At 39.5% G+C, this 14,211-nt stretch overlaps 1 protein-coding gene across 9 annotated transcripts in view; it reads right to left on the bottom strand.

The window, feature by feature from the left end:
- Positions 1-14,211, bottom strand: part of LOC106504595 (uncharacterized) — a 666,799-nt gene that overhangs the window by 291,986 nt on the left and 360,602 nt on the right. For 4 of the 9 annotated variants that reach the window (XR_014812200.1, XR_014812203.1, XM_084971626.1 and 1 more), the window contains one exon: positions 10,319-10,419. The exons of the other annotated variants lie outside the window; for them this stretch is intronic. Coding sequence is in view for 2 of the 4 variants with exons in the window: in XM_084971626.1 (XP_084827752.1) it covers positions 10,403-10,419 (17 nt within the window). In the remaining 2 variants the exon portion in view is untranslated. Of the gene's footprint in view, positions 1-10,318; positions 10,420-14,211 lie in introns of those variants that run through there. 9 annotated transcript variants of the gene reach the window in all.

Below are 14,211 nucleotides of genomic sequence, written 5' to 3'. Positions count from 1 at the left end.
AGTCACTCTGACACACGTGAGAGCCATGGTGGCATAGGGCAGGCATGGCGTGGGGTGGCACTTATTCCTAGGGAACATCTTCTGTGACCTGGAGGCAACTGAATGAGCTTGTGTACAACTATCACCCTCATTCAGTTTATCAGTCCCAAGCCCTCTGATCTGCATTTAAGAAAAGCTTCCTGTGATTTTAAAGATCTACCGGATTGGAAATTGTGTTAGTTTCCTAGGACCTCCATTTGAAAGTTACCACAAACTTGCTAGATTAAAACAAAAGAAACCTATTCTCTCACAGTTGTGAAGGCCAGAAATCTGAAATCAAGATATCTTCAGGGCTACACTCCCTTCAAAGTCTCCAGAGGAGACCCCCCACCCCCACCACTTGCCTCTTGCAGTTTCTAGTGGCTCCAGATGTTCCTTGACTTGGGGCTGCATCAGTCCTGTCTCTGCCTCTGCCTCCACATGGCCTTCTCTCCATGTGTCTTGGTGTGTTCCCTTCTTCTGCCTAAGAATATTTGTCATAACATCTAAGACCTCCAGTAAATCCAGAATGATCTCTTTAAGCATCCACAAAGAGCCTTTGTCCAAAGAAGGTCAAATTCACAGGTTCTAAAGGTAGAACTTATCTTTTGGGGGTGGACACCATTCAACCCACAACAGAAGCCTTGTGCGCCATAGCCCAGAGTCTGGAGTCAGGTACAGCTGGATTTAAATCTGGTCTTTACTTCCCAACTGAATGACTGAGAGCACTTTTCTCATCTATAAAATGTGGGTTAGTGTAAGCGCCCACGCCCTGGTTCATGGTGGACAATCGCACAATAGAGACTTGGCATGGTGTCTGGCACTAATATTCCCTATTATTACTAGCTATTTCTTCAATAACTTACATTATTGGAGATGGTTAAGCTTGATGAAGCCAAGAGCAGCTGGTCAGCATCCAGCCTGAGAGAATCCAAGACATGTACATCATGGGCCTCTTGCTCTAATCGAGCTAATTTTGTAAGATGAACTCTTACTGTCAAAAGGAGATTTAGTGATTATCTAGGCCAATACGCATGTTTCTACAGATGACGAAAATAATGCTCTGACAGAGGCCGCATTTTATCCATAACTACATAGAGAGGTGGTGGCACAACCAAAACTAGAACCCAGGACCTCAAGATCTCTGCTTGGGTCTTACCTCCATTCATTATTCCTTGTTAGATGAATTATTAGTGGTAATCATGTCCACTGACATACCTAATTAAAATCTTTAAAAATATATATAAATTTTTTCCATTTTAGAATGTTCTCTCCAAACTGACTCTACTTTTACAGTAATTAAAACTAGCAATCAAATTACAATAGCACATACTGGTATAACAATCTGAAGCAGATGCTCTCAAATAAATTAATATACCTTCCCCTTCCAATAGCGATTGGTGATAAAAGAAATGCACACGCCGTGTTAACCTACTTGCTCCTCTCCTGCATGGTAAAAAGTGTACAATTGCACTTTTGTGATAAGGACCTCAGAGGTTTTCTAATATATTCTTCTTCTTGTCTGTGCCATTATAAATTTATTGAGAATCCTATCCTGTGTTTCTGTGATCACGAAGTTGGGATGGGGAGAAGAAGAAGGCATTAAGGGAAGAAAAGGAAAAGCAGAACAGCAGTTGCACAAGCATTTTACCGTTTGTCAGAATATAGGTCTAAGAACCTAATTTGATACAATTATTATCCTTGGCTTGGATTATCTTCGAGATTGGTCCCACGTCATTTCTGATTGTATAACTGCATTTGTTTTCACTTCTATTTGCTCATAGAAATTTGGCTATCACTTAGGTCATTCTATTTACATAAGATTGCAATACAGTTATTTTTTGCACTTATCTTATCTCCCTTCCAGAGGATGTATTCCTTGAGAACTGAAAAGAGAGTCTCTCCTCCATTGGAAGGAGATCATTTTTATCTTACACATTATATTACCCACAAGGCACAGCACAGTGTCCAGCACAGGGAGGATTCCAAGTAATTCCCTGTTACCAGTCCTCTTCCTTTAGTCCCACTTAGTAAGTATCTATTAACGTGGACATAGAGATAAGCCCTCTGTTTAAACACCCAGCTTTTCTCTTCTATACAATGTGCTGCACACAGGTCATATTCAAATGTGGCTATTGGAGTTCCCGTCGTGGCGCAGTGGTTAACGAATCCGACTAGGAACCATGAGGTTGCGGGTTCGGTCCCTGCCCTTGCTCAGTGGGTTAAGGATCCGGCGTTGCCGTGAGCTGTGGTGTAGGTTGCAGACACGGCTCAGATCCTGCGTTGCTGTGGCTCTGGCGTAGGCCGGTGGCTACAGCTCCGATTCGACCCCTAGCCTGGGAACCTCCATATGCCGTGGGAGCAGCCCAAGAAATAGCAAAAAAAAAAAAAAAAAAAAAGTGGCTATTGAATACACCACAGAGAGTTCTGGAAGGAGAATTTTGGTTACTAGATTTCTTCTAAAAAGAAGTATGGTTAACCTCATCTTAAATTAACTTGGTAGTTCTAAAGCCACTTGTAAAGTAACTCTAACATTTCAAGTCGGCAAATTTTATTTCCAGAGTTAAGGATAGAATAAAGGACTTACATAATAAAAATGAATTATGGCACTAGTTTGGCCGATGGAAGTAATTTCAGGGCCATGTGAAAAGTCTTTTAACATGGTCTGTCCAGCCTGATATGACAAAGAGTCTACTGCTGGACTTTGGAGGATTACAACAACTCCCCCAGGGCATGTAGGATAAACTGGGCACAGCTGCCACTTAGCTTGTTGATAATGAATCCAGAACAGGTCAAAGCAGAGTAATCTAGAGAAGCCCAGATGGCTTTCCAGGCCAGGGCACCAAGGCGTCAAGTTTACCATTAGCTCAGTGGGTATGCACATGACTCAAAGTTTAAAAGACAGAGAGAGATAACTGAGTAAGAGAGTGTATGTATTCATTAGCCAGGGATAACATAAAAAAAAAGTAGCACAAACTGAGTGGCTTAAACAACTTAAACTTATTGTCTCAGTTCTGGAGGCTACAAGTCTGAGATCACATGACCATGCTTCCTCTCAAGGCATAAGGAAAGCAACTGTTTCAGGCGTCTCTTGGAGCTTATTGTAGTTCCTTGACTTGTGATAGCGTAACTCCAATTTTCACATGGAGTTCTTCCTGTGTGTGTATCTCTGTAACCAAATTTTTCACAAGGATATAGTCATATTGGATGACGGGCACTCTCCATTGCAATATAACCTCATCTTAACTAATTACATCTGTTAACAACCCTATTCCAATACGGTCTTCTTTTTTTTTTTTTTTTTTTTTTTTTTTTTAAATGGCCACACGCATGGTGTATGGAAGTTCTAGGCCAGGGACTGAATTTGAGCTGCAGCTGTGACGTATTCTGAAACACAGATCCCTTAACCCACTGGGCTGGGCCAGGGATTGAACATGTGCATGTGCAGTGACCCAAGCCACTACAGTCAAATTCTTAACCCACCATGCCACAGCAGGCACTCCAATAAGGCCATATTTTGAGGTGGGGGAGAAGGACTTCAACTGGAGGTACTGAGGGGTTAGGAATGCAACACTTTTTTTTTATTGGGGGGGGGTGTGCAATCCAACCCATAACACAGAGTAACAGAATCAATAAAAGAAAGGTGAAAACCAGGCAGGAGTTTTGCAGGAAGGGGTTTGGTAATCTAAGGCTGTCTTATTTCAAGCCCTTATTGCCTAGTGCACAGGTAGGTTGAAGTGGATTTGGAAGAGGAAGGTAATGTTTAACACAAGATTATCTGAGGGCACAATCTCTTCCTTTACTAACTCCAGTGACAGCCTGCTGAGGGAACCCAGGCCAACTAAGCCAAATGTAAAAATGTAGGCACAGAGTCATTGGTTAGAACAAGCTTCTGTGCTTATCACCTAGACAGGCTGACTGACATTCAAGAGCTGGACTTGATGGAAGCTAAAGACCAGTGGACAAATGAGTCTGCTCAGGCAAAGAACCTGACATATTGGGAAGGAAAGACATTATTCCATTATTCCTCCTCCTTCCAGCGCTCATTTTCAGGCAGCCCAACACTGCACATTTTCAGCTCTTTGGAGTAAAGCATTTATTAGCAAGAGATTGCATGTTGTTTCAGACGGAAAGAGACATGGTACTGCTTTTCCACCCTTCCTTCAATCAGCATGGCTATTTTCCAGTATTAATAAAAAGTTCTGTTTCTGCAAACTAACCTCAAACTCCATTCTCTCTTCTGAGTTCCAAGGATTTGATGACAAACTTGGCATACTAAATTTTATAGATCCAAATCAATGCTGAACACAAAAGAAAGCCCAGTGCCCTATGGTAATATAAGAACATGATTATTTTTGGACTGAAACTGTTTAACACAAGCACAGCTGCAAAGGTCTTGTTCCACTTCCAGAAGATCGTCTTTATATTCCAAATGTATCCAAGAGTCGTAGAAACCAAGCTCAGACAGCATTATTAATATGAAATAAAGTTATGTCACACTTGGTTTTCGAAGATAGTAAATCCACCAACACCAGTAAAATTAAATAAATATTTGAAGTCTGAAGTTAACATCTATGAGAGAGCCAGGAAAAATGAAAATTTCAAATCTGGTTTAGGAAAAAAAAAAATCTTTTTCATTAGTTTTTCCTCCCTGACCATTTAAGGTTAACGACATACTGACTACAGAAATGTTATTTGTTCAATGATGAAACTTCCATCTAAACTGAAATGATTAAGAATAAATACATGCTCCTGTAAAACTGACTTACACTGGGCGGTATGCTGCCATAATGAATTTTTGGATACACCCAGTCTGATCATGCCACTTCTATGTTTAAATGATTTACTCATGCCACACTGCATTCAAGACACCTCTCAGAAAGCCTTTCAGAAAATGATTGCAGCCTGAGCCTTCCGTGTTTTCTCTAAACTTCACTCACCACACCTTTCCAACCCTCTTCCAGGATCCCATCACACTCCTCTCTTCTGGGCACATTGTACGTTTATCGGTTTTTCTCTCTATGAACTGTGGGCTTCCTGACTCCGGGGCTCAGTATTCCATGAAAGTCTCTGAAATGAATTGGGTGATCCTGTAATGTGCTACTTTGTGGTCACCATTGTTGCAGCTGTTACCATCGTTTTATCCTGGGAGGAATACAAGTCCACTTCCCTTACCAGCAGCATGCTTCTCTAAGAAGAGACACTCAAGTAACTCAAGCTATTTGGTCAACAGATATGTAATAAATAATGTGGAGGAGTTCCCACTGTGGCTCAGTGGGTTAAGAACCCAGCGCTGTCTCTCTGGGGATGCAGGTTCAATCCCTGGCCTCGCTCAGTGGTTAAGGATCCAGCCTTGCCACAAGCTGCAGTGTAGTTTGCAGATGCAGCTTGGATCTGGCGTTGCTGTGGCTGTGGTGTAGGCCTCTGCTGCTGCGCTGATTGAACCCCTAGCCTGGGAATTTCCATATGCTGCAGGGGTGACCATATAAAGAAAGAAATTTAACTAATTAAATAATATTGAACGAAAAAGTGAAAGTTATCACAAGACTGTCATTGACTATGTCTCACATATGATATGATAATTGTGTTTGCCAAAAACAACTAACATAATTAACCTGTGCTTATAAAAAAAAATCAGGCTCAGTATAAGAAAGAGAATAGTTGTGGTATGTTTTACACTGGATTAGTGATTCTGTAAGAGAATTTGCAAAATTTTGGACACATATTGTTTAATGACTTTTTATTTTCCTAGAAGTTTCTAAGTTCATTTCAGAACTCCTAGGAAAAATGTAAGCCAAAAATATCTAAATTATCTGTCATTCTAGCCTTGGGAAATAACATTTGTTGGTCATTTTTTGCATTTCTTTTCCAGTCTCTTTCCCTTTCTCTCTCTCTTTCAAAATGAGCATCAATATTTAAAAGAGATGACGACAGACTAGACTACATCTATGTAATGTTTACATGACGTTGAAGAATCTAGAAACAATTACCAACACAAAAAAGAAGAGAGAAATGGCTTTTTCAAAAGGCATAATGACTATCTTTCAATATCTACAAGATCACCATGCAGAAGAGAAATTAAGCTCAAATCTACAGGACTTTTGAGAGTAGAGCTAGAATCAAAAAGGGACTAAGCTGCATTTCAGTTTAATATAAGAAATAACTTTCTCTGTTTCGGCTTTGTGATAACTGAAGTAGCTTCCTCTTCAAAAAGTGGGTTTCTTTAACATGGAGGTAAATAAACTGAAGCTGATTGCCTATTTATTGAGAATATTAGAAAAAATGACACATACATCAAGTAAATCCTGGAGATTACCTGGAGATGACCTCTCAAATTCTTCCACGTATGAGATTTGATGATTCTGTGACAATGGAGTTTTTAAATTTATTATAAAGATTATTTCCAAATGACTTAGTCTCTTTTATTCTCAGTGAGAAATAATTTATTAAAAGGAAGGTAAGTCCTTTTATATGTGCTTAACAAATATATACACATTTATATATACATAATATCTAAAATTCCACTATGCAAAAAGGATGAGGCATATATATATGTGTGCCTATGTACATATATATATATATATATATTCAACAAAAGGCATGTGATAGATTGTTTATCGGAACTCTATTTCTCATGGCCTCAATCGGGAAACTGCACAAATGCTCTTCAACAGTAGAGTAAATAAAAATTAGGTACTCGTGTGATAGCATACTTTACAACTATGAGAATGAACAAAACACTATTATATGTAAAAACATGAATGACTCTCACAGACATCAGGTTGAGCAGAAGACACAAAAAAGTAAATAAAAGCAGACAAAACTAATGCACTGTATTAGAAGCAAGGATAAGGGTTACCCTTTTGATGGGTTTTAACTCAAAATGGGCATGAGAGGGCTGCTGGTTCCTTGATCTAAGTGCTGTTTACACAGATGTGTTTAATTTTTGAGAATACATTGAAGTGGACATATGATACGTGCATTTTTCTGTACATGTGTTGTACGTCAATACAAAGTTTTAAAAATGGCTGCTGTGTCCATTGGTTTTCCATATTCAATACTATATAAAATGCCATTGCAGCAAAGTCACAGGATTTATATTTTAAAGAATTATTCTAAATAAGGTGAAAAGTTTAAAAAGCTTTTCTAAAAACTTATGAATGAAAATAACATGCTTGGAGACAAAACACTGGCAATGAACTCTAGTCTCCTTAACGTGTTTCATTTAATTTGCCCTGAAATCCATGTGCAGTAACAACTAATTATAGATCTCTTTTAGATTTGTTTGCATACTACTTTAAAAATATATTGGTTTATTTGTCACAGGAACTCTGGCAGAAATTAAACCTCCTAGAATTTTTTAAGCCTTTTCACTTATAAAATTATACAGCCATACTACCATGCTTCCAAAAAGCCTTCTTCTTACTCAGTAAAGCAGGTGCACCAATTTATCAGGTCACAGCCACAGCCATTCAGATAATCTCTATGAAAACAAGATTCCAACTGCCAAATTCTTTATACTTTCCAAAGCCAACAGAATAGGTCTGGATACTACTCCCGGAAAAAATATTAATACCGTACCGTGTAATTGACAAAATAATATTATTTTGCAAGTACTGGAGGCTTTGTTCTGTGACAGAGGTTGGCAAATGTTTTCTGAAAATATTCAGAGGGTAAATATTTAGGCTTTGCAGGTCACGTGGTCTCCATCACAACTACTCAGTTCTGCTCTTGCAGTGTGAAAGTACCCATAGACAATACAAAAACAAATGAGCCTGTTTTATGGGCTGTGTTCCAGTAAAACTTTATTTACCAAAACCTCGATTGGGACTGATTTGGCCTGTGGACTAGAGCATTCGAGTCCAGTTCCAGGGAAAGGAAAAGGTGTTTTGCTTTGTTTTATTTCGTTTTCCTAGTGGCTCTTCAACCAGTAGTATGTGTATCGTCATCAGTCAGCAGGTCCTAATCTGAGATAACTGGATTTGGGTATCCTTAAGTTTTTCTCAGTATTAAAGTTTAATAAGGAAGATAATTCATTTATCTAGTATGTACGGACTAACTAACATGTAAGTCGTGCTTTTCACTAGAATTCCCCCAGTTTCTAAGAATACAAGCTATAGAAGAATACTTTATACAAATTCTTTAAGACTGAAAATTGGGGAAAACTTTCTTTTTGCTTTTGTTTTATTGGGGTGGGGGACAACTTTCTTAAGTAACTAATACCTACCTGGTCAACTGTGAAAGTGGACTGCTTATTTCATTCCGTCACCCAGCAACGACTTTACAACCACTATCATGGGCACTGCACTAAAGGTTTGGTGGAAAACAGTAGCACATATACCGAATTCTCACTCTCACAAACTTACACGATAGTGCTTAAGAATTTGTAGGCTGGAGCCTGATTTCCTGTCTTCAAACACAGGCTCCAACTCTCACGGCTATGTAATCTTGGGTGGGTTACTTCATAATACTTGCCTCTGTTTTCTCATCTTTAAAAAGTAAATAACAATGCCCTGTATTCAAAAGACTACTGTGAGGATTAAATTAGTTAGCACTGTGGGCTGGCACTGTGGGCCACATATCTTTCTGTCCTGAGGGCTCTCCTGTGTGTTGCAAGATGTTTACAGCAGCCCTGGCTTCAATCCGCTAGCACAACCCTTTCCATCCTCCCTCCCCCACCAGATGTGACAAAAATAAGTCTCCAGATATGGCTCAATGTCTCCTAGGAGCAAAATCACACAGGTGATTGAGCACCACTGATCTAGCACGTATTAAGCATCCAACATGCATTAGCCATTACTGTATTTAATCATTAGCTGCTTTTGAAGAGTATAGGAATAGAAGGGGGGTAACCCTTGCTCTGCCATTTATTTCAAAATCCTGTATATAAAAAGCATGCACTACAGTGTTTTGCAGACCTAAATCCATCAACATTAATTTCTCTCTTTCCTGCCCAATCCTTAGTATTGACTTAAAGTGCAGCCCCTCTCTAAAATTCTTTTACTTTATTACTAAAGACTTCATTTTTAAAAATTTCTTGAAGAATAGCTGATTTACAATATTGTGTTAATTTCTGATATAGAGCAAAGTAACTCAGTTATACATATACATTCTTTTCCACTATGGCGTATCACGGAACACTGAATAGAGTTCCCTATGTTACACAGTGGGGCCTTGTCGTTTATCCACCCTGTATATAATAGTTTGCTTCTGCTAATCCCAAACACCTTCCCTCCCCCATTCCCCTTGTAAAGACTTCTTTTTTAATTTCATTTTTATTTTTCCCTTTCTAGTCTATTAGGCAACTCTTTCAACCTTAGTTATAATCTTACTGCTGGTCATTTACTTGGAGGAATGATTTCCTGAACAGAATAATATAAAAAAAATAGAATAAAACTACTCCTACTCCTGAATGTGATATTCCTATGCCTCCCTGTATTCCTGCAAGAACTGAAAAGTGACGTCAACAGATAACCTCTTAGTGTTTGTTTGTTTCAATTGTTTTTTGTTGAAAATCTTCCTAAAATGTATCAAGTTTGTGCTTTGCTTTAGTAACTATAAGCTGATGGCAATCAAGACAGAAGTTGTCTCTAATGATTGATGATCATTCCAGGGCTAACAGCATCACTGCTCTAAGCATTGATCCATTTTATACAGGACTGTAGACGTATAAGATTGGAGTGCTGAGCACAAAACATATATCTGCTGTTCAAGGTTTCAAATTAGTTGTGCCTGTTTAAAATTACAAGGAAATATTGTGTTCCCTAAATTATATCTTAGGGACATCACTACAAGTAAATATTAAACACTGACAAAACGTGAAGGAGATTAAGAGGGGATCGTGTGCAGGAGAATTTTAATTTTACAGCCTCTTGAAGTCAGACCTGATCTTCATTTGAACTGGCCAGTGAAATGTGAATGGAAGTAAGGCATCTCACTCTCGAGCAAAAACTCTGGAACTGGCATGTGGTCAACCTCACTGTCCTCTTATTCCTCTGCCAAGAGACTAGGATTATTCCAAATAAAAATTGCTCCATTAGTCTGGATCTCAGAGTAAAGATAGCACGGAACAATCGACTTGAGATGGACTTACAGCAAGAATAATACATACATCTTCAGTTCTGTATTTGTTACCCCAGCATAACTTAGCATATGCTGACTGATACATATAATAATAGCGATTCATTTATGGAACAGTTTTGCACTCCCTCTGTATATATATACCAGGCACAAAAGCAGACACTTGTAAATAAGCAAATAAATAAAAATAGAAATAACACCTGTACCAGGCGGAGCTTACCGTAGAGTGGGATGAAAATACCTACTAACTGGAGAAGCGGATTCCCTGAAAATTGCCTGCTGACTATATTCTCATTCCTGAATCTCAAAGTGGCTGGTTTGCTACGACAAAGCAGAGAAGATGAAGCATTATGTGGGCGTTTAGATAAGAAAAGAGGCTGGGAAGCTCCGTAACCTAACTAACAAGGCGGTTATCTTTCCTTTTCCACAAGCCATGCCAGGAACATGGATACAAATAGGGGCAGATTCTTTGTCCAACTGCAGAGGAGAAGTCATGAGATATTGTCAGGAGGCATTCTCTCTAAACGTCCATGCAGAAGCGAAAGGGTAAGCCACTCCACAGCCAGCACTGCTCCCGCTCTGAATGGGAGTCACAGGTCCCTGAAATCCTAGCTGCCCTGCCGACTCCACCACCAGGAACTGCTCTCCAGGGTGATTAAACACAACTGCGCATCACAGGGCTGGGAGGCCTGAAAAAGGAACACCGCAGGAACACAGCGACCACTGTAGTATCTGGCTGTGGCCTCCCTCTGGTTTTCCAAGGAGTCTGATGTATGGAAGTGAAGCAATTGAAACCAGCATGATTTGGGTCTGATGGCTGTCCTCCTCTCCCCTAACAGGAGTAGGCAGCGTTTTATGGGCCTCATAAATGAGTTTATGAGGCTTTGATGGGAAGTTGGCAGCCCAGGCTGCCTACAATGACCTGATGAAAAACAGCTCTTCCCTGCACCTACTTGAAAGGTTTATGGCTGTGGTTGTTTACTCAGATCCCAGGCAGAGCTGGGCCAGAGGAGTTAAAGAGATGGGCCTCAGAAATGACGGTGGAGGAAAAACTTTGCTCTGGCATGCCAGAACTCTGGCAGGATCTGCGCCCAGCAGGGATGCTGAACCTAGATCCTAGGGAGGCTGAGAAGGCTTAGTCCATGGAGCACCCTGAGAGATGCCTTTCCTCCCCCAACCAAATGATCACTCTCTTCCTCCCTCTTCACATAAGGACACTTCTGGTTGATAACTAAGAGCACAGGCTTTGAAGACATGGGACCTGACTTAAATCCCCACCTCCCTCCATGACTTATTAACCCTGTGAATTGACATAAAGTATTGAATCTATCTGATACTCTGTTTCCCACTCCTGCTTAATAATGACTAAATTAGTTTATTTTGTCAAAGTTCCTAAGAAAATGTCTGATACATAATGATCTTTTGGGAATTAATGGCCATCACTAGAAGATCTAGTTTCGGGACTCCATCCCATCTTAGGCAGGTCAATTAACCTGACAGATTCCAAGATTCCTCGCTGACCACATGGAAGGAATGAAGCTGGAACAAAGGGAAAAAATGAAGATACTGTATGTGAATATAGTTCCTAAATTTTAAGGTGGAATCCAAGGCATCATGCAAACTCTTAAAAGTACATTCTTGAATAATAATAATGCTAATACCTAATGTTATGCATGCCATAAACCAGAATCTCTCCTACATTTTACATGTATTAGTGTGAAATTCCATTACATGGGTATGAGCTACCTGCTTTATTACCTCCATTCTGTGGAGGAAACAGAAGCACAGAGAGGCTAAGGAACTTGCCTAAGGCAGAGCAAATATGAAAACTCAGGTAGTCTGACTCTTTTATCCTTACCATATTAATTCTGTATAATTTCTATAAATATTTTCAAACGTAGATGTACACTTTCAAATTGTCAGACAGCAGATTCGTGTTTTCCTTGATGAACCAGATGGCTGGTTCTATGTATGTGGTAAGTACAGCTACAGCTAATTCCACCGAGAAAAAAAAAAATGTGTGGCTTAGCAAAGTTTAAGTATCTCTCACTGATTCCACAAATATTGACTCAGTGCTTACAACGTGGTAGGCACTGTGGTAGACACTGGCAAATTTCTCAAGATGTTTCTCAAGACATCTGCATCTACAACTTTTAATGTGTTTTACACAACCTGACTGAATTCAACCTGGCCTCCACCGCAATCCTAATTAACTTTATTCCTCAAATGTCACATTCCAGTCACTTACTCCAATGTCCGTGTGTCTATGTGTGTGTTTCCATCACACCAATTTTATTCAAATAAAATTGTCTTCCGCCTTTTGTTTAAAATTCCCACTCTCTCAGCTGACAAAATGACACTTTTCCCCTCTTGAGACTGGTTTTCATCAACTCATTTTCCTCTCCAAGCCATTAAGCATGAAACATTCAGTGATGGCCCCCCATGCCTCATAGTCAGCCACTCTGCCCTGGCATTCCATACCCTCTCAGGATCAAACTGCATACCCGTTCTCCAGCTTTACCTCTCACCACCTCTTCTGCAGGAAACCTTCCAACAGTCCTCACTCTTCATTATTTGCCCTCTTTCTGTATGATTAGCCAGTTTGCTCTCAGAATTAACTGTCTTCCCCATTTACTGTTGGACTGCAGGCATCCTGATCACTTCAGGACTGAGCCCCAGCTAGAAGTAGCATCTTCTTCTCCATACCCCAGTAGCAATTCACCATGCCTCTCTTAAGATACCATATGTTGCCCTGAATGACAGTCCATCGTAGGGTTGTCTTTCAGCTTCCAGGAATCTGTAAACACCTTTACGGCACAGATTCGGCTTTCTTCATTATGGTCATTTTCAAACCCAGTGCAGATATGTACTCAGGTCAGTGAATAGTGTCACTGGATGGGTGGGTGGTGGGTGGATGAATGGATTTCCAAGACTCACACAACTCCTAAGCTAATCTTTCTTCTAAAGCATATGTTTTATGACACTTAGGATAAGAACTGATTAAAATGCCCATATCGGAGGGAGTTCCCTGGTGGCCTAATGGTTAAGGATCCCTCATTTTCACTGCTGTGGCTTGGGTTTGATCCCTGGCCTGAGAACTTCCATATGCCATGGGTATGGCCAATAAAGTAAAATAAATTAAAAGTAAAATATCTATATTGGCAGTTGTCATCAGCTGCAGATATTTTCACTGTAGAAAATATTCTTAATTTCTACCATGAGCAGTTACAGAAGAAAAAAAAAATTGAAAGAAAAGGTGATTGTTGCCAGCAGCACTGGATTAGACTCGGGATTCAGCACATTGTATGCTGGCCACACTCCTGAGAGTCTCCAGTGCCTCTCTTTCCTCCTCTGAAATCTGAAGTGAAGTTAAACAGAGCCTCTGTCCATCTGCTCTGGAAGTGACTAGGTCTATCTTGCATCCTTCTATGGACAGTTTGGATCCAATATACCCTACTTCTCCAAATAGGGAGAAATTAAGAAGGGAGCTCCATGGCACATCATTAACAGTCATTTGCCAGGATGGCTGGGAATAAAAAAGTAGGGTTCACACCTACAAGTGGGTTATTTTAAGGAAATTCCGAAAAAGGTACTTATGAAAGAAAAAAATGCTAGCAACCAATAGTCCCTGCCAAATCTAAAATTCTAGCATTGTATGTAAGGCCCTGAATTATAATGAAAAGTGGTTCTTAAGACAGACATATATATATATATATATGTACATATATACATAGACACATGTATATACATATATCTTATACATGCACATTTATATACATGCATACTGCATGTATGTGTATACATATATATACATATGCATGTATATACACAGATATATTTATATATGCATATATGTATATATTATGAAACATCCAAGAATAGAAGCTTTAAAGGAGCTAAAAAGAACAAGATAGAAGACAAAGAGATATGGTAGAAAAGGAACTAAATTCATTCAGTTGACATAAAACAGTTTTTCCATTTATGTGCTGAAAAGACAAAGGAAGTGGACCCTTTTGAAGATATTTATCATTACTCTGCTGGTGAAACCATCGCTCTGTACTTGTCAACAAGGAATAAAGAGCTAAGATGTGATGGATCAGCAATGAATATGTT

Source organism: Sus scrofa, chromosome 8 (genome assembly GCF_054392235.1).
Source record: "Sus scrofa isolate SSC_HxYL_T2T_F1_AM1 chromosome 8, Sscrofa_HxYL_maternal_Yorkshire_Landrace_v2.0, whole genome shotgun sequence".
NCBI classification, from domain to species: Eukaryota; Metazoa; Chordata; class Mammalia; order Artiodactyla; family Suidae; genus Sus; species Sus scrofa.
This window is presented reverse-complemented; position numbering and strand designations above follow the sequence as displayed.